At 48.4% G+C, this 26,141-nt stretch overlaps 1 protein-coding gene across 1 annotated transcript; it reads right to left on the bottom strand.

Moving 5' to 3' along the window:
• Window positions 1-775: 775 nt before the first annotated feature.
• Window positions 776-25,327, bottom strand: LOC126063268 (myosin-3). The gene is made up of 39 exons (XM_049861534.1): window positions 25,124-25,327; window positions 23,338-23,481; window positions 22,725-22,881; window positions 21,814-21,841; window positions 21,323-21,431; window positions 20,595-20,687; window positions 19,916-19,979; window positions 19,734-19,832; window positions 18,250-18,353; window positions 18,026-18,164; window positions 17,012-17,130; window positions 16,780-16,929; window positions 15,629-15,799; window positions 15,215-15,521; window positions 15,030-15,100; window positions 14,360-14,447; window positions 14,158-14,275; window positions 13,408-13,531; window positions 13,169-13,305; window positions 12,828-13,083; window positions 12,382-12,624; window positions 12,116-12,292; window positions 11,870-12,015; window positions 11,699-11,789; window positions 10,939-11,328; window positions 10,715-10,841; window positions 9,325-9,443; window positions 8,961-9,157; window positions 8,398-8,581; window positions 7,551-7,716; window positions 6,719-6,843; window positions 5,590-5,898; window positions 5,270-5,473; window positions 5,070-5,195; window positions 4,026-4,196; window positions 3,828-3,932; window positions 3,368-3,463; window positions 3,130-3,267; window positions 776-814 (listed from the first exon to the last, which is right to left on the bottom strand). Exons 1-39 carry the CDS (start codon window positions 25,325-25,327, stop codon window positions 788-790), a joined length of 5,823 nt encoding a protein of 1,940 aa, XP_049717491.1. The 3' UTR covers window positions 776-787.
• Between the last annotated feature and the right edge of the window lie 814 nt (window positions 25,328-26,141).

Genomic DNA, 26,141 nt, shown 5'->3' with positions numbered 1-26,141 from the left:
GATAGTGATCTCTTTTCTACTATTATGGCAAATCCCACTTATTCAGCTTGGAGTGGGTGCTATTTCCAGTGGCAGATCAACTAGATGGTTATTCTGACCTCCTGAGGTACTTCCCTTCTTAAGGTAAAGACAAGTTTACCCTGGGTAAGGGGTAAGATTTTCTGTGGTGCAGCTTCGAGATAGTGCAGACCCAGCCAAGATAACAGGACTTGGGCAGGTATAGACCATGAGCCCTTGCAGGCAGCTGACACTATTTTATTCTTTTGTCCATTCCTAATAGTTAGCACAGTACTTGGCGGAGCAGCCACGCTGATAGGATGTAGACCAAGGGGGTCTGGTCTCCTTTCCTAAGCACCCTATTTAACTTGTGACAGGTTTTTCCTGGACCTAACCTTTGTGTTTCCTTCATGTCATATTGAGAGGTGCCTCTTTGACAACCCTCCACTCCATCCCCTCATTCCAAGCAGTGTTAACCTAGGAATCTTTTTTTTCCTTTGGAATCTAATCTCAAATTTAAATGAAGAGCAGTCTCTCCCTCCCTCCACATAGATACACTGACTGAACTCATCAAGCCGTCTGCTCTACTGAGATTCAACATTAGGCATAAAAATTGCCAAACTATGAGCCATTTCTGCATGGAGAAGAGGATAAAAAAAAAAAACCCAATTGAAAACAAAGCAAAGTTTATTGCATGTGAAAAGCAGTCACATGGAAATAAAGTATAACAGGCAGGAACCATGAAAATACACATTTTGTATATTCTCTGTTCCAGAAGGCCATCACTCACTCACTCTTCACTCTCGTGCACCACCATCTGGAAAGAAAACAGGCATTTTTAGTTATGTCAGATGACAGAGGCGTTTCCTCCCACCCCCCTTCCGGCAACCATAACGGAGTTGCTCATCCACATGTCATAGAAGAACGCAAGGATATCTTTTGGACCTTGGGGAAAAACACAATTGCACACATGGAGGCAGTTCCCCACAGCCTGAGAAGCTGGTTCCCAGAACTCTTCAGAGACAACAGCCCCATATGCTGTCTAACCTAACACCTGCCATCTACCTCCATGTAAGGGGGCTGGTATGTAACGCTGGCACTCCCACAGCAGCCAGCAGAGGGCGCCTGAGAGCTCTCAGTGGGACGAAGCCCACTCCTTGTCAGGAGTTTGTTTTTTTTTTTTTTAATTGTGGTTACTTTACCTTATCCGTGCTGTGGAGTCAATTCCGACTCACAGAGATGGTCTAGGACAGAGTAGAACTGCCAGGGCTTCCAGGGCTGGGTTTCCATGGCTGGGTTTCCATGGCTGTAAATCTTTAGGAAAGCAAACTGCCACATTTTGGGGTTCAAACCGCTGACCTTTGGGTAAGCAGCAGAGTGCTTAACCACTGTACCACCAGGGCTTCATAACTGTGGTAAGCACATGTATAACAAAACATTTCCCATTTCAACATTTTTGGCTGTATAACCCAGTGACGTTAATGGCGTTGGTCATGTTGTTCTGCCATCCCCACTCTCCGTGGCCAGATTTCCCCGTCACCCTTGACAGAAGCTCGGTGCCCCCTAAGCAATGTTGCCTTCTCCCTCCCTCCCACTCTGGTAACTGCTGATAAACTTTGGTCTCTGTAGACTTGCCTATTCTAGATATTTCACATAAGTAGGACCACACCCTGTATGTCCTTTGGTGACTGACTTATTTCACACAGTAGAACGTTTTCGAGGCTCATGCACGTTGTAGCATGTTTCAGGACTTCATTTCTCTTTGTGGCAGAGTAATATTCCACTGTATGTATGTGCCCCGTTTGGTTTATCCATTCCTCTGTCGATGGACATTTAGGTTGTTTCCAGAGAGTCTTTATTTTCTGTTGTAACCTATAGATCCAGGTTCTAGCCCGGCTCTGCCACTGCTCAGCTAATGATTTTAAGCAAACTTCTTTCCTTCCTTAGTCTGAGATTCCCCATCTCTAAAAGAAAGAGTTTTCTAAGACTCCTTCCGGCTCAAAACATTGGACAATCGCTGTGGGCTCTTGCCAGTCATCCTGGGAGCTGTTCTGGCAGCACATACCTGCTGCTCTGTGCTTAGTGCTGACAGAAGGGACTTACCCTGCTGGAGGTGAGGCCTCAGGTCTTAGTGCTGACAGAAGGGACCTACCCTGCTGGAGGTGAGGCCTCAGGTCTTAGTGCTGACAGAAGGGACTTACCCTGCTGGAGGTGAGGCCTCAGGTCTTAGTGCTGACAGAAGGGACCTACCCTGCTGGAGGTGAGGCCTCAGGTCTTAGTGCTGACAGAAGGGACCTACCCTGCTGGAGGTGAGGCCTCAGGTCTGAGTGCTGACAGAAGGGACTTACCCTGCTGGAGGTGAGGCCTCAGGTCTTAGTGCTGACAGAAGGGACCTACCCTGCTGGAGGTGAGGCCTCAGGTCTTAGTGCTGACAGAAGGGACCTACCCTGCTGGAGGTGAGGCCTCAGGTCTTAGTGCTGACAGAAGGGACCTACCCTGCTGGAGGTGAGGCCTCAGGTCTTAGTGCTGACAGAAGGGACCTACCCTGCTGGAGGTGAGGCCTCAGGTCTTAGTGCTGACAGAAGGGACCTACCTTGCTGGAGGTGAGGCCTCAGGTCTTACTGATGACAGAAGGGACCTACCCTGCTGGAGGTGAGGTCTCAGGTCTTAGTGCTGACAGAAGGGACTTACCCTGCTGGAGGTGAGGTCTGGGGTCTTAGTGCTGACAGAAGGGACCCACCCTGCTGGAGGTGAGGCCTCGGGTCTTAGTGCTGACAGAAGGGACCCACCCTGCTGGAGGTGAGGCCTCGGGTCTTAGTGCTGACAGAAGGGACCCACCCTGCTGGAGGTGAGGTCTCGGGTCTTAGTGCTGACAGAAGGGACCTACCCTGCTGGAGGTGAAGCCTCAGGTCTTAGTGCTGACAGAAGGGACCTACCCTGCTGGAAGTGAGGTCTCAGGTCTTAGTGCTGACAGAAGGGACCTACCCTGCTGGAGGTGAGGTCTTGGGTCTTAGTGCTGACAGAAGGGACTCACCCTGCTGGAGGTGAGGTCTCGGGTCTTAGAGCTGACAGAAGGGACTCACCCTGCTGGAGGTGAGGTCTCAGGTCTTAGAGCTGACAGAAGGGACCTACCCTGCTGGAGGTGAAGTCTCGCGCCTTGGCGCGAAGCTTATTGACTTGGGATTCTGCAGTATCAGCCCGCTCTTCGGCCTCCTCGAGCTCATGCTGAGCTTTTCGGAATTTGGTGAGATGAACGTTGGCTTGTTCATCCTAAAACCAAATAGCCCAGGCCGACAAGGTCAGTGTGCCGGCCCTCACTGTGAGAAACGGAAAAGGCTGCTGTCCCAAGGCCACCGCTGGTGTGACTTACAGCCTCCTCGGCCTGCCTCTTGTAGGACTTCACTTTCACTTGCAGTTTATCCACCAGGTCCTGCAATCTCAGCACATTCTTCCTGTCCTCTTCACTCTGAAAACGAGGAAACGGGAAGGTCGGTCCAGGAGGGGGCATCGTTGCACAGGTTCTTCCGGGTTTCTGGGCCTGACCTATTTCTACCTATATTCTGGTGGTATTTGCACTTCACAGAGAAAATACCTACCAGGTTTTCTTTTCACTTAACCAGTAAAGCAGTTGTCGTCAAGTCAATCCTGACTCATGGCCACCTCGTGTGTGTCAGAGCAGAACTGCGCTTTCTAGGGTTTTCCGTGGCTGATTTTTCGGAAGTAGATTGCCAGGCCTTTCTCCTGAGGTGCTTCTGGGTGGACTTGAACCTCCAACCTTTCATTAAGTGGCCAAGTGTCTGCACCACCCAGAGACTTCTCTTTCTACTTACCTGGTAAGTTAACTCCTTGACCCGCCGCTCATATTTCCTCAGGCCCTTGACAGACTCTGTGTTCTTCTTCTGCTCCCCTTCAAGCTCAAACTCCAGCTCTCGGATCTGTGGGAAATGATTGGGAAATTAGTCTAGGGTTCTAGAATGAATGGGAGAGTCTGGAGAGCTCTGCTTATGTGGGATTCTTCCCACAAGTACCCGCGTCTCCAGCTTCTGGATCTGCTTCTTGCCTCCCTTCAGGGCCAGCTGCTCAGCCTCATCCAGACGGTGCTGCAGGTCCTTCACCGTCTGCTCCAGGTTCTTCTTCATCCGCTCCAGGTGGGCGCTGGTGTCCTGCTCCTTCTTCAGCTCCTCAGCCATTATGGCTGCCTGGAAAGCAAATCACACTCACCAAGAAGCAAAGTCAAGTGAGTTGGAGCGGCCAAAACTCTACAGAGAACCAGGGACATGCTGAAGGAAAAAAGACAGCAGGTAAGGTAATGACTAGGCATACCCCTCCACCACAGAATACGAGAAGAGCTGCAGCAGTTATATGAAATAATCTAAGAAATGACACCCTCAAGGGCTGGGCTGCAAATGGTTTCTTCCCTTCTTAAACTGGCCTCCTTGCGACCTTCATCCCGCTCTAAGAAAATTCTGTCATTATCACCACTGAATAGAAAATAACAATTTTCAAAGGACCCTGAGACTTAGAGGAGATTGGTTTGATCCCAGCGTCACAGGTTTGGGAACAGTGAGATTAAGGGAAGGCTTCTTGAGGCTTGTGGGGTGTGAACGTGTTGGAGAGCGGCCGCTGAGAGGTGATGTCCCCCCTACCAGCAGCAGATGGCGCTGTGGGAGCTGCGTACAGCAGGGAGACGGCCACCTCCGAGATGCAGGCAGGAGGTTAGCTGGAGGTGGGAGAGAAGCTGGCTTCACGGGAGGTGAGTTTGGTGGGATATCAACACGTGAGGGTCTCATTTTCATATTTGGAAGAAGTCATCGGACATAGAAAAGGAACAGAATAGAATCCCTTCCTGTCTTTTTTTCTCACGTTCATGGTTGATCGCACCCACCTTTGAAGTGCGCAGCAGGGAAGAAGTCGAGTTTGAGGGGCCATGGAGCAAAATGCCACACCGTGTGTGTCCTGGGGGAGGCCCCAGCCTGTCTAACAGGAACGAACTCGGGTTTGGGGCAGGAGAGGAGATTTAATGAAGTGCTAATCTCAGCAGCCCACCAGCGGGCAGGAAGGAAAAGCCTTACATCTGTGATTGCCTTCTTTGCCTTCTCTTCAGCGTTTCTTGCGTCCCTGCTGGCGTCTTCAACCTCACTCTGGAGCTGTGTGAGGTCTGTCTCCAGCTTCTTCTTGGTGTGGATGAGGCTGGTGTTCTAGGACAAGAGGCCTGGGGTCACCTGGCGGACCCCAGGCTGGCATCCCTGTCTCTCCCTCTCCCTCCCCTCACCTGGGTGTGCAGCAGCTGCACTCTCTCGTTGGAGTCCAGCAGCTCTTGTTCGGCCAGTTTCCGGGCTCGCTCCGTCTGCTCCAGAGAGGCCCGCAGCTCCTCCACCTCGGCCTGCAGCAGGTTGCCCCGGCGCTCCACGATCGCCAGCTGCTCCTTCAGGTCCTCCTGGCCCCGGAGAGCATCGTCCAGGTGGAGCTGGGTATCCTAGACAGAGAGGGAAGGAAACTATGTGACGGTGAGGCAGGCGGAACACTAGCCTAATGGTCATCTTCGAGTGCTTGAGACGGGAGGAGGTTTCCCACCGTGGAGCTTTCTCAAACCTTCAGCTGGCCCTGAACGCTCCGGAGGTGCTTAAGGGTCTCGGCAGCCTGGCGGTTGGCGTGGCTCAGCTGGATCTCGATTTCGTTCAGATCCCCCTCCATCTTCTTCTTGACCCTGATGGCTTCGTTCCTGCTGCGCACCTCTGCGTCCAGGGCACTCTGCATGGTTTCTACGGTTCTCTGGTAGTTCCTCTTCAGCTGCTCGATCTCTTCGTCTTTCTCAGCGATCTTTCTGTCAATCTCCGATTTCACCTGAGTCAATTCGAGCTGGATCCGGAGGATCTTGGCCTCTTCGTGCTCGAGGGCGGCCTTTACAGAACAAACAAACACAAAACAGAGAGGGTACCAGTGGTGGTACAGAGCCTGCCACACCACTCTTCGGGGTAACAAAGTGCCAGTGAACTAGTCTCCGCTCTTGAGGCAGTGCTGGTCCAGTGGTAGAATTCTCACCTTCCACGTGGGAGACCCAGGTTTGATTCCTGGCCAATGGACCTCTTGCACAGCCATCAGACATCTGGCAGTGGAGGCTTGCGTGTTACTATAATGCTGAACAGATTTCAGCAGAACATCCAGGCTAAGAAGGACTAGGAAGAAAGGCCTGGCAATCTACTGCTGAAAATTAGCCTTGGATCACAACGGCCCCATCTCTTATGAGTCAGGACCAACTGGACGGCAGCTAACAACAACGTTCCTAACTCTAATTCTGTAACATTCAAAACTACCTTTAAAAAAGTCCCTAATTTATCTTCAGTGCAGAAATAAAATCTGTTTCGTTGTTATTTGTCTTTGACTATACCATCAAGCAATGATTTAAATATTTAAATCATCATATTTCTTGGGAGCTTGAAGCACTTAATAGACATTATAAATTCACCTAAGATCTTTGTAAAAATCTCATTTTTGACCTCATATTAATGCAATGCTTTTCTCCAACAAATTCAAGGTAATTCACAGGTGTTATTTGTTCAGCCTTGCAGTCTCCCTGTCTGACAGGAAAGGAGCAGGCATTAAGATTACGGTTTTATAAAGGTGGAGATGAGGACGCTGAGCGGGGCCAGCAAGCCTCCGGGCAGCAGCTCCGCCACCATGTCGCCTCTCCCTGCAGCTCCCTCCCAGCGCTCCTGCTCACCTCTGCTTCCTCGAGAGCCAGCTGGACGTCAGCTTTCTCCAGCTCCATCTGCTTTCTTGATTTCTCCAGTTCATGGATGGTTTTACCATTTTCAGCAATTTGTTCTGTGAGATCTGCTATCTCTTCTGCAAAGAAACAAGGTTCAATTACATTCAAACACCTCTTCGCAGGTTTCTGGGCATGGTGTGCACCAACTAAATGCTTTTAAACTCGTTTCCTATAACTCTAAGGGCTCCTGTTTCCCAAGAATGAGATACCATGTAGGTAAAACCAACTGGTGGCCCTGGAATCAGCTCCAACCCTTAGTGGCCCACCTGTGCCAGAGTAGAACTGGGCTCTGTGGGGTTTTCAATAGCTGATTTTTTGGACGTAGATCACCAGGACTTTATTTCAAAGCACTTCTGGGTAGACTCGAATCTCTAAGCTTTCAGTTAGCAGCCAATCACGTTAACCATTTGTACCACCCAGGGACTCCACATCGCCATCGAGTCAATTCCAACTCATGGAGACCCCACATGTTACAGAGCAGAGACCCTTAAGTGCCATAGGGTTTTCTTGACTATAATCTTTATGGAAGCGGATTGCCAGGCCTTTCTTCCACAGTGCTGATAGGTGGGTTTGAACCACCAACCTTTAGGTTAATAGTCAAGGGCAAACCATTTGTGCCCCCCAATAATCCCTTCGATGATGAACATTTTCTGGGCATGCAACAATGGGCATGCATGTAGGGAATGAGTGCGTGTGAGGACGGGATCTGAGTGATGCAGTCACGCCCACTCTAGCCCACTGTCTGACAGTAGAGTGTGAAGGTCGGAAGTTTCAAACCGCTTACGCTCTAGGTTCTTATTTTCTCGTTTCACTGTTTCGAGTTGATCTAAGGCTTCCTCATAGGCGTTTTTCAGCTTAAAGAGCTCAGTGCTCAGGGAGCGGGACTCCTTCAGAGACGCCTCCAGCTCTGCTTGGCTCTCCTCGCACTTTGTCTTCCACTCGGCCAGCACCTGAAACACCAGGACAGGAGGCACCCCATTCATTAGCCCTTCTCCCAGCTTCTAACCCAATGTGGCAAGGAAGGTGACTACTCTCAGAGTTAGGGCCGGACTTGGAGGTGTCCCTTGCCCAGCTCCTTGTTCTTGATTATTAGACTAACCAAGGTTTCATTTCATGAATTTCCTCTAGATAATTAATCAGTAACAATTGTCATCTCCAACAAACAAATAGATCCTTTGTGAAGAACTCAACTGGGCTTAGGTGCCCTATCCCTAATATGAAAATGGCCCTGTACTTTTAAATATTTCATTAAAACACTGACTCACATCAACCTTACCTGCCATACTGAAAGGAGGGCTTCCAGAAAGCCTCCTAATGGGGCCTAAGTTAGATTCCCGCATGTCAACCCAGACAGACCAACAATATGACAGAAGGCAAAATGTTTGGGGCTGATCAGCATTGTAGAAATTGGTTTGTTTGCACTGATTGTGTTTGAAAGAGACCTTGACCACCATCCCATTCCCACTCTGTTTTACAGGTGAGGAAACCACAGCCTAGCAAAGTTCAGGAACAGGCCCAAGGTCACACAGCTAGTGGTGGCAGAGTCAGGACTGGACACAGGTCTCCTCCTTCCATGGCCATGAGGCATCGCCGTCATGCTGTGTGCAGCCAGCATGGAGCAGACCACACACCTTGTCAAAGTTCCTCTGCTTCTTGTCCAGGGTGGCAGCCAGGGAGTTGGCTCTTTCCACATCGACCATCAGATCTTCGACCTCTCCTTGCAGCCTCTGCTTGGTCTTCTCCAAGGAGGCACATTTAGCATTCACTGCCTCAACCTGTTCCTCAGAATCTTGAAGACGCTGAGCAAGTTTTTTCCTAAATGAAAATAAAAAAGAAGCAGATGCTATTTAAGTCGCAGCCCTCTTGAACATGACTATTCATCAAGTTGGAATTGCTCATCTATGTGATTCAAATACCCATTTGCTTCCTTCAGCCAAGGAGAATTTCTTGTCTGCCCAAAATCAGCGATCAATAACCTGCCTTGTCTCTAATCAAGATCTAAGCTGTTTTTCCTAATGCCATGTGCTAACGCTAGGTCGCTCTAAGGGTGCATCACTGCATTAAATGACAAAGGAGAGGAGGAAACATCTAGCAACAAGACAAATTCATTCCCAAGGAGTTCTGCAGTCAGTGATCTCAGTCACGTGATTACTCAAGGGTTCCAGTTCTCCAGAAGGCAGATAGAATTGCGTACTTGGCCTCCTCCAGCTCCTCTGTGCGCTGGATGGCGTCTGTCTCGTATTTGGTCCTCCACTGGGCAACCTCACTGTTGGCCTTGGACAGCGTCCTCTGCAGCTCGGCTTTACCTTCCTGCTCCTCCTCGTACTGTTCCCGCAGCAGGTCACAGTCATGGCGGGAGGACTGCAGGGCATGGGCCAGGGCGTTCTTGGCCTTTGGAAGTCAGGAAAGAGGAGAGGATCAGTGGATTCAAATATCAATGCCACGTGCCTGATATAACCCCAATCTGTTCCTTCTATCATTGTCTACTGAATACAGTGCCTTCTGTTTCTGCAGGGGGTGACAGTTGGATCAGGGAAACACTCCCTCAGCTGCTGTACCTTGTTTTCTTCCTCTAACTGCCTCTTGAGCTCTTCTATTTGCTGGGTAAAGGCCTGCTTGCTTCTGGAAAGCTGGGATACTATGCTTTCCTTTTCTTCCAGTTGACGACCCAGCTCACCTGTGTGTAGAAGGAATATTTTCATTTCATCACAAATACCAAGTTCCTACCCTGTGTAAGGCACGATTCTAAAAGCCAGGGAGAGCAAATTCTAAGGTGTGATCCCTTCCTGGGGGAGAAGTAACTGAAAGCACAACCTGGTAAGATATTCTTCTAAATGATTGGAAATTTAGAGTGACTGCTATCAGTTGAGAACAATCGTAAATTTGAAACATTACCAGAAGCACCTAACAACTCCCATCAGGCCTGCGAGCGGCTAGTCTTTCCAACTGTTGGTTGATTTTGTCATTAAAGGAAATACTGCTTTCCTTAGGGTTTTACATCTCTAGCAATTTGAAGTTAGACTCTTTTTTTTTTTTTATGAATAGGGTAAATTCAGGTTTATATGCTTAGATAGAGGTAAGAGATTTAAAAACAGGACGGGCACTTTGTGATTCCACAGGTAAATCCCCAAGGATTATTGTAGCCGTGGCAACGAAACAACTTAGTTGTCTTGGCTGTGGCTGTCAGCAAAGGGTAGATTCACGTGTGATCACAGGCCAAAAGATTAGTTCTGGGTAGAGCCATGTTATCTAAGCAACCGTCCCAAATAATGTTCCTCTGTATTTTTATTACCCACCAAAGGCCTGTAAACATTGACCATATTTTTCTCAGTGTCTTTTATATCACTTATTACAAACCAAATTCGCCTCTGGAAGCATTCATCTTCTGTCTTGAGAATACAAAATTCTCTAAAACTCCTGGATGCAGACAATGAATCATTGGATTAACATGTAGCAAGAAGTAGAAGGAGCCCTCATGGTGCAGTGGTTAAAGTGCTCAGTTTCCAAGTGCTCAGCCTTGGAAACCCTATGGGACAGCTCTACTCTACCCTATAGGGTCATTATGAGTTGGAATCAACTCAATAGTAACAGGTTTTGTTTTTTAAGAAGTAGAAAGGCCACAGGGCTTTGTTTCTAGTTCTGATTCTGCCATTTAGATTTGCTGCAAGGTTTTATACTACTTTTGAAAACGTTCAATCTAGATGATACCTTGAGTCTCTTCTCCTTCTCGCCTACCTCTCGCTGCTGTTTTCACTGAACTCTAAATATCCTCCTTCTTCAGGATATTTTGAATGGCCATTATTATGGGCTATTTCAGTTAATTTTCCTTGAAAATATGCTGTCCGAGAAATTCTCCCCTAAATAAATTCTGCCCCTTGGTTTTGACCAGTTGCCCCCTTTGAAGCGTCCATGAGGCTTTGCCTCTTCTAATTTCTGCACGTTCCTCACCAGCCTCAGTCTGCAGACGAGACTTCTGTGTCGTCAGCTCACTCAAGCTCCTCTGGATTTCCTCATTCTTGCTCCTGGACTCACTTAACTGATCCTCCAGAGTTCGGCATATTTTTTCCAGATTTGCCTAAAGGATGGGGAAGGGGGTTAAGTCAGTATTCTGATTGTAATAACCATAGATAGCTCTTTTATCAAAGGCATGGGGTGGCATCCTGCCCCAGCACCTTAGATTTCGACACACTCTCCACATTGCTGGAAAGGTCGTCAATCTCCAGCTTCAGCTCACTCTTCTCCTTCTCCAGCTTCTGTTTGACCCGCTGCAGGTTGTCTATCTGCTCCCCAAGCTCGGCCACGCTGTCCGCGTGCTTCTTCCTCAGGGTGGCCGCCGTGGCCTCATGCTGCAGGGTGGCCTCCTCCAGGTCCCTGCGCAGTTTCAGGAACTCAGCCTCCCGCTTCTTGTTCAGTTCTATTTGCGTGGAGGTGACACCTCCTGCCTCCTCCAGCCGCTCACTCAGCTCCTCCAGTTCCCGGGCGTAGTCGCTGCGCTGTTTCTCTGTCTTGGCACGGGTCGCCCTCTCTGCCTCAATCTCTTCTTCCAGCTCCTCGATTCGAGCCTGCAGAGGGCAGCCAGTCACCCCAGAATGACTCTGAATGTCAAGGACAGGCTAGTTTCCACTCCCATTAGACAAATCGATTCTTGGACTTCTCCCAGAGAAGTACGAATATTGTCGATTTCCTTTAACATGATTTTTTTTTCTCGCCCCAGCATGGTCATTACCCCTGCAGTGATCAACCTGGGATATTTTCCATTCAATTAAATATTGACCAAAAATGTTTTAATTTTTTTTTTAAGTTACAGAAAAATTGTTCAACACTGCTGCACCAGCCTAGAAACAAGGAAAATAACTTGCTCTACATGGCTTACAGCAGGCAGCACCCAGCTCGCTGTGCATGACCCCACATTGGAAGGGAAATCCCTCTTACCTGGAGTTCTTTGATTTTCTTCTGAAACTGGAGGCCCAAAGACTGTTCGTCTTCCACTTTGCTTTGTAGTTGACAATATTCAAAATCCTTCCTGCAAGGGGAAATGTAGACTGCATGAAGACAAAATACTCAATAGCTTGCAAAATGGAAATCAGTGGTTTTGGGACGTACTTTTTGAGTCTTTCATCCAGCTGCTGCTTATCATTCTCAAGATCTAATATGGACTCTTGGGCGAGCTTCAAGTCTCCCTCAAGCTTCCTTTTGTTCCTTTCCAGGTCCACCCGGAGCTTCTTTTCTTGTTCTAAGGAGCTTTCCAGCTGAAAAAGGCACCAGTTCCTTTTGAAAATAAATGCCTTGCACCAGAGGACTCTTCCAGCCCTGAAGGTCTAGGGCTCCCAAGTAGCATTATGTACTTACGTCATCGACTTGCTGTTCTAGTTTGCTCTTGATTTTGCTCAAAGAATTGACTTTGTCTTCTTCAGCTTGGAGGTCATCCAGGGTCTGCTGGTGGGCCTCTTGGAGGGCTTTCTTCTCCCTGGTTAACTTTGCAATTGTTTCATCCAGCCCAGCAAGTTCCTCAGTCAGGTTTTTAACCTAAGAAGAAACCACAAGCAATTACAAGCAGAAAGAAAGTTGGGTCAACAATGACTACATCAGGCTAGAAAGACTCACAAAGAGAGTACCTTGTTCTCCGTGGCGTGCTTCTCCTTTTCAACCTTGGCCAGTGTCAGCTCAAGGTCATCTATGTCTTTCTTCAGTTCTGAACATTCATCCTCCAGTTTCCTCTTCTTGGCCGTCAGCTCAGCATTGATCTCTTCCTCGTCCTCGGCTCTCTCTGTAACCTCTTTGATTTTAGCTTCAAGCTGGAATTTGGCTTTAATCAGTTGGTCACATCTTTCCTCAGCATCCAACAAGTTTTCACTTTCCTTTAAAAAAAATCATTATAATATGCTTTAATGAGATAAGGTCTGTGACATTCCAGTATTTTGTTGTATATGAAGTCCTTTATAAAGCATCCCAACTGAAAAGCAAAAATCCCTGGCAAGAATTCAATTTTCCTAAATACTCAAATCTAGAAGTAAAAAAAAAAAAGACGAGGAGGGGCAGAGCGGGGCTCCTAAATACATACAGCTTGTACTTGGAGCTGCAGGTCATTTTTCTCTTGTACCAGGGTCACCAATTTTTCCTCTAACTCCTTCCGTTTGGCCTCTGACTTGGCAAGTTCTTCTTTGGTTTTGGCAAACTCCTCCTTCATGGTGGCCATCTCCTTCTCGGTCTCCGCACTCTTCAGCAGGGGCTTGATCTTAAAGAACAGCTTCATCCAGGGCCAGTGCTTGACGTTCATGAAGGCACGGATGTTGTACTGGATGCAGAAGACGGACTCCCTAAAAACAAAGTCTCAGTTACCTCTAAAGGCAACTCACCCCTTTCCCCCAAAGAGCTCATGTTTGAACAGAGACCCTGCTCGACCTTCTCTGCACCATCTTCTGGAATTCCACACGCATGAGAAACCCTCTGCACACAGCCTGGGTGCGGGTGATCAGTTTGGCCAGGCGGTCATCCCGCATCTCCTCCAGCGTTCCCAGCAAGCCAGCCTTGAAGAACACCTGGGGAGGAGTTGAGGAGAGAAGGGTGACATAAGTCAGTTTTCTGGAGAAAATTGTACTAAGAGGACTAAAGGCCAGTGTCTGCCGGAAGTGATGCATTACCTTGGTATGTCCAAACTTGTACTGAGTGTGGTCAATGTCAATGGACGCCAACAGTTTTTCACAAGCTTTCTTGCTATCGATGAATTGTCCCTCAGGGATTGCACTGGCATTCAGTACTCGGTATCTGCCGTTGTAGACACAGAAACCATCATAGACTGTTAGCAAAGACATAAAGTTTGGAGACCATCTAGTTCAGGGCACTCTTCCAATAAGGCAAGGAAACCAAGGTCCAGAGGGCTAAAGGAACCTGCCCAAAGCCACACAGCTAGATAGTGGCCTAGAATCTAGGCTTTCTGACTCTTATCAGTTCCAGTACCAGTTGCCGTCAAGTCGGTTCTGACTCATGATGACCCCATGCGCGTCAGAGCAAAACTGTTCTTCATAGGGTTTTGAATGACTGATTTTTCAGAAGTACGTCATCAGGCCTTTCTTCTGAGGCACCTCGGAGGCTCCTTGAACCTCCAACCTTTCAGTTAGCAGCCATGCACATTAACCATTTGCCCTACCCAGGGGTTCCTCCTGACTCCTAGGCCAGGGCTTTTTCTGCCACGTTGTATATAAGCTAAGCTCCTGAGAAAACAGGAAGAAACAAGTATGTATACTTTGGTCAAATGGTACGTTATTCATTTTACAGGGGACGTTCATAACTGTTCTTTTGAAATGGGCCTTTTCATACGCATCTTTCTCCCTCTCAAATTCTAACATTTGCACATCTCACCAGGAAGCATATGAAATGTTTTTCTTACACACCTTTGTTTAAAATCTCCATAGAGAATCCTATTTGGGAACCCCTTCCTGCAAATGCGGATGCCTTCCAGGACCCCATTGCACCGCAGCTGATGGAGGACGAGGCTGTGTTCCATAGCCCCTGAGAACAGAAGCAAGAAACATCAGCATCACACATGACTTCTTAAACACTGAGCACCATCTTGAGAGTCAGCAGGCGTCTCACCTGGGGTTTTGGTTTCATTGGGAATGATACACCGCACAAAGTGAGGGTGAGTCGTTCTCAAGTTTGACATCAGCTTGTTCAGGTTTTCCTAAAAGAGGTTAAATTTGACAGCCTCCTATAGGCCTTTATAAAGACAGAGGTAAGCAGTAATGAAAGATACAATATGTTTTTTAAATTCATTATGAATTCTAAGGAACAGTGAAATTCACTCATTATTTTAAGAGTCGCCATGAGTTGGAATCAACTCAACTGTGATGGGTTTGGTTTGGTTTTGGGAGGTGTTTGGGAGTTTTTGGTTTATGGCTAGAGGTATAGTGAATGAGAGACTAATGAAGTACAAAATGCTTTCTGAAACCAACTCAAGAGATGTATCCAGCTCCCCTGGGCCCATGAGGTGCCATTTCACGTGTCCTTATGACAAGCCAGACCGTTTGTACTGAGACCCACCTCGCAGTCCAGCCAACCCAATTAGTTGTAGTACAAAGTGATAATTAAATTCTGGACCTACTTTTCTCAGACCTTGCACCTCTCTGTTATTATATTGTCACTCAACGTTACTAAGTGTCGGCAATCAGATTAGGATGACATTACTATTCTTACATAAACTGTATGTTGCTCATGTTGAAATAACATAAACCAATCACAAACAAATGTGTGGTATTCTTCCTACCCTGAAAAGGGCAGAGACGGTTTGGAAGGAAGAACCCTTCTTCTTGGCGACTTTCTTCTTTCCGCTGTCAGCTGTAAGAAGTAAAAGACAGCGCATACTATTAGCAGATCTATAACGTTTTTTGGTCATGTGGAACAAGCGGAGGGAGACAGCACGAACACAAGGGCTTCCTGAGAGTCCATTACCGTCCGCGGTAGCAAAGGTGGCGTAGAGGTGCGCCAGAAGCCTGTTAGAGGACTTCTGGTACAACCCGACCACTGTCTCATTCAGGGGGTCCTTGTTCTTCTCCAGCCAGCCCGAGACACTGTAGTCCACGGTGCCGGCGTAGTGCACCAGTGAGAAGTGGGCCTCGGCCCTGCCTTTCACCACCTTGGGCTTCTGGAAGTTGGCCGACTTTCCCAGGTGCTGGTCATAGAGCTTGTTCTTGAAGGAAGTGTCTGTGGCCTTGGGGAACATGCACTCCTCTTCCAGGATGGAGAAGATGCCCATGGGCTAGATTTGAAGGCAAAGTGCAGGTAGGATAAGTAGGAGCTGCAGTAACAAGCAACAGAGCATATGAGAAGAGGCTTCAAAGTGGATGGGCGGATAGGAGAGGATACCTTCTCGATGAGCTCAATGCAGGCGGCCAGGTCCATCCCGAAGTCAATGAACTCCCACTCGATGCCTTCCTTCTTGTACTCCTCCTGCTCCAGCACGAACATGTGGTGGTTGAAAAACTGTTGCAGTTTCTCGTTGGTGAAGTTGATGCACAGCTGCTCCAGGCTGTTATACTGACACCAAAATACAACATTAACGTGGAAAGTTAGACTTCCTTCAAAAGCAAAGGGCCACCAACGTTCCTTCTCATTGCCTTAGGCTGTCGCCAGCTCATTTATCATTTTCGATGTGGTCACATTCTTTAAGGCTTAGCTCAGATCACCTCTCCTCCACAGAGCCTTTTCGGGGCTTCCCACTAGAAGGTGTTTCTCCCTGTCCGGAGTGGCCATGGTCTGGGCATCTCCTGGGCACCAGCCACGTTCTGCCTTATATTGTAGTTACCTGGTGTGTGACTTACATAATTCTAAGTTTCCTCTGCAAGACTAGAGGCTCATCTTTTATTCACTTTCACGTCTTATACGTGGTAGACACCAGATATGCACTTTGACGAATGGATATAAGCTTCTAGCGCAGAACCAGGAGGATATTTATGTAAAATATTGCATGATTAGCTTATTATCAAATCCTCTATATCCCTTTTCTGGCTCCCTCTAAGTGATTAATTGCATTTTCTTTCTTTCATCCACTTGACAATGTCCTCTAAAATTCCGCTTAATAGAAGTCATCCTCTCTCTTAAAATAATGCCCTCCCCCCCTCCCCGGCCAACTGGTACTTCTTTGCTGCCTGATCTGCCCTCTGTCTAGTTTTCCCAGAATGTGCTATGACATGTTGCCCATCTTGATATCTTCCTTATTGAAAAAAAAAAAAGTGCCATTGAGTCAATTCTGCTTCATGGCTACCCTATGCATGTCAGAGTAGAACTCTGCTCCATAGGGTTTTAAAACGACTGATTTTTTTAGAAGTAGATTGCCAGGCCTTTCTACCAAGTACCTCTGGGTAGATGAGAATCTCCAAACTTTTAGTTAGCAGCTCAGTGTATCAACCATTTGTACCACGCAGGGACTGCATCTTTCCTATAGAATCGTGACAACTAATCCTCCCCCCGCCCCACACACAAAGCCATATGAAAACATGCCTATAGGTAACACAAACCTCAAAGATTTCAAAACCTGCAATGTCCAGAACACCAATGAAGTGTTGTCTTGGTAGCTTGGTGTCCAGTTGCTGGTTGATGCGGGTGACCATCCACAAGAACAGCTTTTCATAAACAGACTTGGAAAGGGCATTCACAGCATGGTGGACCTGTTAGGGGAAAGAGGGGCCAAAATCACTCTGAAGTCTGTGGGTACCTGTGTCCCTTCCCGGCCCTGGAGCAGTCCCTTACCTGATCCACAGTCTGACCCTTGGTAACGTACTCATTCCCGACTTTCACTCTGGGGAAGCACAAAGCCTTCAGGAGGTCTGATGAGTTCAGGCCCATCAGATAGGCTGTTTTGTCAGCCACTGGCCAGAAAAGAAAGACAATTACAAAGGGAAGCTCTGGGTGCTTGGCAAAGCACAGGAACAACTTTGAAAACCGACCGGGTATTTCAAAGCTTGGATATTTTGTCTCGGGATTTTTTTTTTCTCCTGAATAATGCCAAACGCAAATGAGTATTTCATACTTTTTGCAAGTATCACCATTTATTTCCAAAACTTTCATCAACCAAAACAGAAACTCTGTACCCATTAAGCAGTAACCCCCACCTCCCCTCCCCCATACCTGGGAACCACTCTTCTACTTTCTGCCTCTATGCATTTGCCTATTCTAGATTTTTCACATAAACGGGGTCATATAATACTAGTCCTTTTGTATTGCCTTAACATGTTTTACATTCCATATCTCTAAACTGCTTATACAGTCCCTGGGTGGTGCCAACGGTTGAGCGCTCAACTACTAGCTAAAAGCAGTCCGAACCTACCAAGAGGCACTTCAGAAGACAGACCTAGCTATCTGCTTCTGAGAGGTCACAGGTTTGAAACCCTATGGAGCCCAGTTCTACTCGGACACGTGGGATTGCCATGAGTCAGAATCAACTTGATGGCAATTAACAACAGCAACAGCAAAACTGCTTAGTGTGGCCAGTGGAAGCTAAATCACTCAGAGAATAGGAAAGATTTTCTGAAAAGGCAGGACTGGGTTCCAGAAAACCCTGGTCACTTCTCTTTGCATCTGAAATAGGAGATTCCAGGGATTCACAGCATGGGTGGTAATGGTACCTAAAGACATCTAAGCCCAGGGAGGTTCCTTCTCCAGGTAGAAGAGGCACCAATTGATCTCGGTTGAACCACCCCACCTCCCAGCCCCCAGCCCCCAGCCCCCAGCCGTGGCTTCTGGCGTGTTGCAGGGAATTTTTACCCTCCGTGCCATCCGGCTCTGCCTGCTCCTCTCGCTGCTTCTGCTTGAACTTCATGTTCCCATAGTGCATCACGGCTCCCGTCAGCTTGTAGAGCCCAGATTTCTCTTCTGGGGTGAAGCCCAGGATGTCAATGGCACTCTGGCATTGAAATAACAGCGAGTCAATCGGTCATCCCAAGTGATGGATGAGGAACACCCCACACCTTTCTCTGGGCCCTACTTACATCCGTGGCCAACAGCTCCTCAGCGTCGTCGATGCTGGCCACCAGAATCTCCCCCTGGCTGATGAACGGATAGTCGTAAGGGTTGGTTGTAATAAGCAGCAGCTCTGAAAGGCAGAACAGTTTGAGATTACATAGATGCAAAGAATTTACCCCCCTAGTGGATTTGAGCTCCTGCACCCTGGGCTGGACGTCCCTAGGTGGTGCAAGAGGTTAACGCCCTTGGCTGAGTCCACCCAGAGGCACCTGGAAGAAAGGCCTGGCAACCTACTTCTGAAAAATCAATCATTGAAAACCCAGTGGGACACAGTTCTACTCCGACACACATGGGATTGCCATGAGTCAGAATTGACTCCATAGCAATTATTGTTAGTTTTTCTTTTTCTTTTATTTTTTTCCACCCTGGGCTGGGGCTTTACTGCTAGAGCCCAAAATGCATTTTGAGTTAGAAGTCTCTTTTAGACAGCCTAAAGATACTCAGCTGTGACTGATGGTAAACTCCAGGGAAACCTTTGCAGGCTGCCCATGCAATGTAGATGAAGAACTCCTGAGAGAATAGTTAAATTCTCTCACTTTGCATATGAATGGTGCATAACAGTGGGTTGGGAAAGGTTCATAGCGGAAACTGAGAGTGGGTGGGTTAGGGCTTGATCCCAGTTGGGGAGAAGCACCAGTTGTTTGGTATAATCATAGCCCTTTCCAGAATCTGTTGAAAAGCTGCAGCCAATGCTGTTTCCAGGCTGGAGACCAAAAGGCTGAGTGAGCACAGCCAAAGAGCAAGGGAGGCAGTGTATACAGGGGCCTCTGTTCTGTGCCCATCAAAGGGCAGAATGAAGAATATCCCCAGGCTGGATTTTTCATCTAATTTTGCACTGGCCGCACAGCGTTTGGTGACAAGTTATTTCCATACCAGAACACAAGGGGGCGCTGAAGGACAATTGCTTAGTTCAGATTTTTATTAATAATCAGGGCTGAATTCCACAACCGTGCTCAGCTGCTAACAAAAAGGTTGAAGGCCTGGAAGAAAGGCTTGGTGGTCTACTTCTGAAAACTCTGCCATTGAAAACCTCATGAAGCACAGTGCTACCCTGACACACACATGGGGACGCCATGAGTCGGAATCAACTCAACAACAACAACCAAAAAAACCAAACCCGTGGCCTTCGAGTCGATTCCGACTCATAGAAACCCTATAGGACAGAGTAGAACTGCCCCATGGGGTTCCTAAGGAGTGCCTGGTGGATTCGAACTGCCGACCTTTTGGTTAGCAGCCAAAAGCTTAACCACTATGCCACCAGGGCCCCTCAATGGCGACTGGTAATGGTTAAGATGATCCTGTTGCCGTCAGTTCGATTAGATTTTTTCATGTTGGCATGCCACTGTCCAAACATCCCATTTCTAAAGTCAACTTCCTCCACTGGCTGTTGAGCTACCCATGTACCAAAATGCCCACCGATGGCCGAACGTGAAAGCATGGACCTCCTTACCTATGAGCTCAGGCTTCTTGTTTGAAAGAATCTGGTAGAAGATGTGGTAGCTCCTCTCAGCCTTCAGCTGGAAGGTCACTCTTGATTTCTCCAGCAGGTCTGTGAACACAACACAAGACCATTTTCCCAGACTGCGCCTCTCCTCACCTTGAGACATCGTCTGATCCCATTAATTTACTCACAAGTTTCAATATCTGCGGAGGCCAGCTTCCCAGTGGTGCCAAAATGGATTCGGATGAACTTGCCCTGGGGGAGGAGGGGGAGGACAGGATCTCACACAGCTGTAATTGTTCCAGCTAGTCTCCTGGAAGGAGTCACACGGCTCACCCTTTGCCTACCACTCCACAGACACAGGGAGCCTCTTTAGGTCCCTTGGCCACCAGGCTTTCCCCACCTCAGAGACTGTGCACATGCTTTTCCCTGTGTCCCCCCTCCTCCCTGGTCTTTGCAAGGCTGGCAACTTCTCATCCTGTAAATCTTACCTGCCCAGCCCCAGATAGGCCTTCCTGCCAACTCTGTCTAAAGGAGACCCCCTCCCCACCTCCCATTTCAGTTATTCAGCAGTAAAACCAATTGCCTTCGAGTCAATTCAGGCTCCAGTCAATTCCACCCAGATGCCTCCAGGTAGGTTTGCCACCAACTTTTCCGTTAGTAGCCAAGTGCTTAACCATCTGCTCCACTCAGGGACTTCTCTACGACTCACACGGCCTGTTAACTGAACTCCTCCTGAATGTAGCACTGACTGAAATTGTTTTGTTTCCTTATTGGCTCCGTTCGTTCACTGTAGACTCCTTGAGGACAGGAGCCTTGCCTATCCTGTAGAACACGAAGCAAATCCATTTTAAGGGAACTCAGACTCACAAAGCGGGAAGAGTTGTCGTTCCTCACAGTCTTGGCGTTCCCAAAGGCCTCCAGCAACGGGTTAGCACTGATGATTTGATCTTCCAGAGTCCCCTAATGCAAGAAATTGAGGGAGGAAGCAAAAACCCGTTTGAAGTCACAGAATGGCAGTCAGAAGTGCTCTCCAGCTCCCCCTCCTGCCTGCCCTTGTGCCCTGGCGGCCTCTGGTGAAACCAGCCCCCTTTCTGATCACCCGGTTTGGGGTTGACCAAACCCACACCATGTCTTGCCCAGAGCACTTGTGCCGCTTTGTTATCCTGGGCTATTCTGTTATATTTGTCTTCATTTTTAAATTCCTCCAACGCTGTGATTCCTGGATTCTCAGTTAGGAAGTTGTCTGCTTTTGTAAAAATACATTGGCTTACAATTTTCTCAAGCTGGTGTATGTGATTCTGCCACAGAAGAGCAAGCCATGGGGCTGCCCCCAAACTGATCTTCCTTAGTTAAGCTCTAAAGCTTTCTCTTCTAGGAAATCTCAGGGTCTGGTCCTGTAACAGCACACGCATGCCATGTTGTCTAAGGTGACCGACTGTCGTCCAAGATTTTAAATCCTAGGCTGCTCTCCTTTCCTTGGAGAGTTTCAGTCGTCTTTGCTACCAGGAGTGTTGCCGCCCCTGCCTCCTCATTCTGCAGTGAAGACAGAAGTTTGAAAGCAAAGCAACCCTTCCCTGTCTTCCTGCATCCCATACCTTCATTTTGGAGTCCTTCTTCTTGGTGAGGTCTCCGGTAGCTGCAATTGTTGCAAAGTACTGGATGACCCTCTTGGTGTTCACAGTCTTTCCTGCCCCGGATTCTCCGCTATTCAGAGTGACAAAAAGAAAGGAAGCAAGTCCTGTTAGTATGAACAGCCTCCTCCAGACCGCACCCCCATTTTGTTTTCTTGGGAGCCCATGAAGATGACCCGTCATACGGAGGCCTGGACACGCCCTGAGCCTCATCAGACACACGCCTGTCATCCAAGGGCCCGAGGAGAGACTCATCACAGCTGCTTGTGTCGTTGACCCGAGGAAGGGTAATTCCAGTTTTCTGAGACTTTAGGCATATTTCCTTGGCCATCCTCCACTCTATCTTTTCATCCAAACACTTTCTAATTAATAGACTTTAACAAGTGGGATCCTTGCCTTCAGCACTGGGGACAAAGGTCACATCTATGAAACTACCCTGCGCCGTGGATACTTACGTGATCAGAATTGACTGGTTTTCACGATCTGCCAAAGAAAAAAGGAAAGCAGAGTTGATGGCAGTACATAAAAAGCCTCCCAATTGTCCTCCATTTCTCATGCAGTCGAAAGTTGAATTGCAGTCCTTCCCTTTCAGTTGTTCTTTAGTGCTAGGTGGGAACTTGGAGTCCCTAGGTGGTACGAACGGTTAATACACCCAGCTGCTAACTGACAGGTTGGAGGCTCAAGTCTGCCCAGAGGTGCCTCAGAAGAAAGGCCTGGCCATCCACTTCCAAAAACTCAGCCATTGAAGACCCTGTGGAGCACAGTTCTACTCTGACACACACAGGATTGCCACGAGCCAGAGTCGACTTGCTGGCAACTGGGAGATGGGAACTGAAGAGCCTCCTTTTTGAGAACAAGTCTCAGAGAGATTAAGCCCCTTCTTAAAACTAGCCAGTGGCTTCTGACTAGTTACTGACTTCTCATTGCAGCAGGCTGAACCAATGAGATTGCCAGTCTTTGTTTCTGACCCACAGAAATTTCATACGATTCCATCAATAAACCAGTGACCATCGAATTGACTCTGACTAACGCCAACCCCACGTGTGCAGAGTAGACTGCACTCTGTAGGATTTGCGAAGCTGGGACCTTCTGGAAGCAGGTCACCGGGCCTTTTTTCTGAGGGGCCTCTGGGTGGGTTTGAACCACCAATCTTTCAGTTAGTTGAGTACTTAACCAATTGCACCACCCAGGGACTCCGAACTTTTCACCAAACTTTTTGGCCTCTTTCAACTCCTTTTATCCTCCTGTCCCCCCTGTTGGATGTCGTAATGCCAGACAGCACTAGGCCCAGGGCCAGAAGGCAGGTCTCCTGTGTCCCTGTCTAATGCATGCCCCCGCACTCCATGCTTCCTCCTTGGAAACATACCAGTCAGCATGAACTGATAGGCGTTGTCGGAGATGGAAAAGATGTGGGGCGGGGCCTCCTGGCGCTTCTTGCCCCTGTAGCCATCCACCACCTCGGGGTTATACACCGGCAGCCACTTGTAGGGGTTGACGGTGACACAGAAGAGGCCTGAGTAGGTCTGCGGAAGTAAATAATAATGTATAAATATGTGTGTATATGTATACAGAAAACCTTTTGCCTTTATTATTATCTAATTTTTCTTTATGATAGCCTTGAAGAGGAGGGAAGATAATATGATCTCTATTTATAGATGAGGCAACTGAGGCTCAAACTGGGGTGTAGTGGGACCTCATACAACTAGTAAGTGATAATGCAATTCCCAAACCTGGGCCCCCATCGTTCCTGCTCTCCCCACTTTTCCTCCTCCCTGCATTCTTGCCAACCACTCTTCTTTCCACCCTGTTTAAGTCTTGCTTTCTCATCTTCCAACTTCTTTGACTCTCCTCCCCTTTTTCTGTGTTTTCCTTTGCCCTGACATTTTCAGCAGCAGAGTCAAACAGGAAATCCCATCACCCGCCCAAACATCTCTCCCTCCATCTGCTGTCCTAGGAAACTGGAGCAGGCCAGCACTGACGTAGATCATCCAGGACGTGTAACGGTCCTTGAGGTTGTAGAGCACTGCTGGCTCGTTCAGGTGAGTCAGCATGGCCATGTCCTCGATCCTGTCGAACTTTGGGGGGTTCATCGCGTACACGTCCTCGGGTTTGACAACCAGGGTCTGAAACGGAAGAAGCACAGAGCTTCACTGATATTCTCTGCTGCAAATGTCTGTCACCCTGGAAGAGACTTAACCCGTGGTCCAGAGGGGCAGCCCTAGAGGAAACAGCCAGTTCACAGAGAGGTAAGTAAGGTTGTAAGGTAAGTGTGGCTTGCGCTGGTGGCGATGGAGTGAGATTTGTTTCTGTTACTCAGGCCTTTTCCCCCCTCCACGGGCCTGAGGTTGAGGCAGGGATGACAGAAGAGAGAAGAGAGGCTGTCTGTGGGAAGCTGAGGGAAAGGATGGCAGGGAACCAGCAGGAACCTCTCAGCTCAGTCATGCTGGCTGGGCCAAAGGCCAGCTCCAGCAGCCAGTGGGCAATTTTCTATCTACTCAGAGGAAATGGCACATCCACTGGCGTTCCTGAGACGGCGATGCAAGAGAAAAGGGGAATGGCATTGGGCTCCCAGGCTGGCACCCAAGGGGTTAGCAACATTCTGAGTACTCTGAAAGCAGCTATCCAGGCTCCCACCTCCCCAGTGTGCTCCCCCGACCCTGTCACGGCTCTGTGAATGGAGTGTTACAATTCAAGGGTACAATGAGATAGAGCGGTGGCTCCGAATGTTCCTCAGAGGAAAAGCCTGGTGCCCCAGTGCCCTCAGGCTTCCCAGAGCTGGAGGACCCCACGGCCCTGGGTGTGTGCAGCTGGCCTTCTTCTCTCTGCCCCACCCTCACCACGTTCCTCCTCCCTCTGAGACTTCCTCTGAAGACCACTGTGTTTCCCTTTGGGTCTCTGGGCTAGAAAGGGAGGAAGCTTGCCTTTTCCCTGCCTTCAAGCAGGGACCACTTAAGCCACCCCATATAATCAGCCCTTCTCCTGAATGGTCTCTTATATTGTCTTTGATTATCATTCATTCTATCTGACTTCCATCTTTCCTGCTGCTTTGTAAGCTCATCCTTAGCTACTTTATCTGAAATATATGCAGAACCAGGCTCTGGGAGAGCCAGCGCTCAGCAGCAGTGAAGGGCAGTCCTTAACGTCTCTCGTCACACCCAGTGATGCCATCTCCTTTACCGTTCTCTCTTAGAACTTCTTTTCCTTTCTCTCTCTTTTTAATTTTCCTTGGATCATTTCCAGATTTTAACGGCCTTGAGTCCAGAAAGTAGTGAAGTCTAGAATTGCTCCCAGCACTTCCACTCTGGCCTGGGACAGAGTGTCTCCAGATACAATACTCAGCTCCTTTATGATATGGGAAGGCTACTATTTCATTAAACTTGTGGTCCATTAGGGCCCCTTGCACGTTTTCTTTACTTCCTTCGTTAGGTGGCTTTAGCTGGAAGAGCTGGGGGAAAACCTAGGCTGTCAAAGGAGAGTGTTCTAAAGAGCCCCTCCTAGTATTGGACCCCAGCTTCAGGCCCTCGGGATGAATGGACCTGGACCCCTGCAACCTACCCACAGTGCTTGAACATTGACAAAAGCACCTGAACACTGATTGCGTTGATCACCTACAACCAGACTCTTCTCCCAGCCGGCAGCCTGAGGCCAGCATCTGCTGGGAAGGCTAAGGCAGTGACGGTGTGTGTGCGGAGCATCTGGAGGAGGGCAGGGGAGGGGAAGTTGCAGGCACAAGGCGACCCTGCAGAGGGAGAGGACGAAGCCTACCCTGTTGTCTTCCGTTTCCACCGTGACCTTCCCATCTTGCGTACTCTTAATTTTCCCCTTGGCGTATTCTTCCTTGGAGTCGACCACAAAGCAATAGGTTTTGGCATCAAAAGGCTGGTTCTGAGCCTCGATCCTCTCCTTCTCCGACTTCCGGAGAAAAGGAGCGGCTATGCCGAACACTTCCATTTCAGTGTCGCTACTCATGGTGCCAGCTGGAAGGCAAGCAGGCCAGGTGAGCTCCGCTGCCTCTCAGCCAGCACCTGGCCGCCCCAGGCCCGTCTCCACATCTGCTTTGCCACTCTTAGGACGCAGAGCCTGCAAAGGCCAAGTCCCAGGAACAAAGCTGTCCCCCTTCCCAGTGGCCCTCCACCCACAGGATTTAAGTGCAGGGAAAATCAAACTGACACCTATTTATTGAGCGGCTACTCTGTCCAAGGAGTCCCTGGGTGGCACAAACAGTTAACACACTTGGCCGCTAACTGAACGGTGGGAGATTCACGTTCACCCAGAGGCACCTCGAAAGAACGGCCTTATGATCTCCTACCAAAAGATCAGCCATAGGAAACCCTAAGGAGCACAGTTCTACTGTGATAACACACAAGGGGTTGCTATGAGTCAGGCTCCACTTAACGGCATTTGGTGGTACTCGGAGCACATTTCATCCAAGCTCCCCGGTTATCTGAGTCTTGGATTGGGGAAAAGACGGTAGAAGTGGGTTCCACTCTCTGGACCGCGTTTTCCTTTTCTGTAAAACTCAGGTGTTACTGAGGGAAGATTTAAAAATAAACATCATACACAAAGTAAATAAACTCCATTCTTCAAAGGTAGTGTGCTCAAGAGAAAATAGCTAAAGAATTTTTGATCCATTTCGTTTCAAGGCGGCTACCTCCTCAAAGAAACCAGCCTTTTCTTTTTTTTCAGTTGCCAAGAATAGAAGCTACGTCTGACCTCACACAGCCATTTGGAAAGTCTACAGAAGGGCTACCTCCTCTCTGTTCCTCTCCAACTTTACTTTTCC

This window comes from Elephas maximus, chromosome 19, assembly GCF_024166365.1.
Source record: "Elephas maximus indicus isolate mEleMax1 chromosome 19, mEleMax1 primary haplotype, whole genome shotgun sequence".
Taxonomy (NCBI): Eukaryota; Metazoa; Chordata; class Mammalia; order Proboscidea; family Elephantidae; genus Elephas; species Elephas maximus.
Note: the sequence above shows the minus strand (reverse complement) of the source record. Positions and strands in the feature narration are given on the sequence as shown.

Excerpts from the sequence above, each read along its gene's own strand:
- LOC126063268 (XM_049861534.1), bottom strand. The coding sequence starts at position 25,327 with ATGAGTAGCGACACTGAAATGGAAGTGTTCGGCATAGCCGCTCCTTTT. Across the intron at positions 20,688-21,322 it reads AGAAGGACTCCAAAATGAAG|GGGACTCTGGAAGATCAAAT; the intron begins GTATGGGATGCA and ends TTCTTGCATTAG. Across the intron at positions 16,930-17,011 it reads AGGGTCAGACTGTGGATCAG|GTCCACCATGCTGTGAATGC; the intron begins GTAAGGGACTGC and ends TTCCCCTAACAG.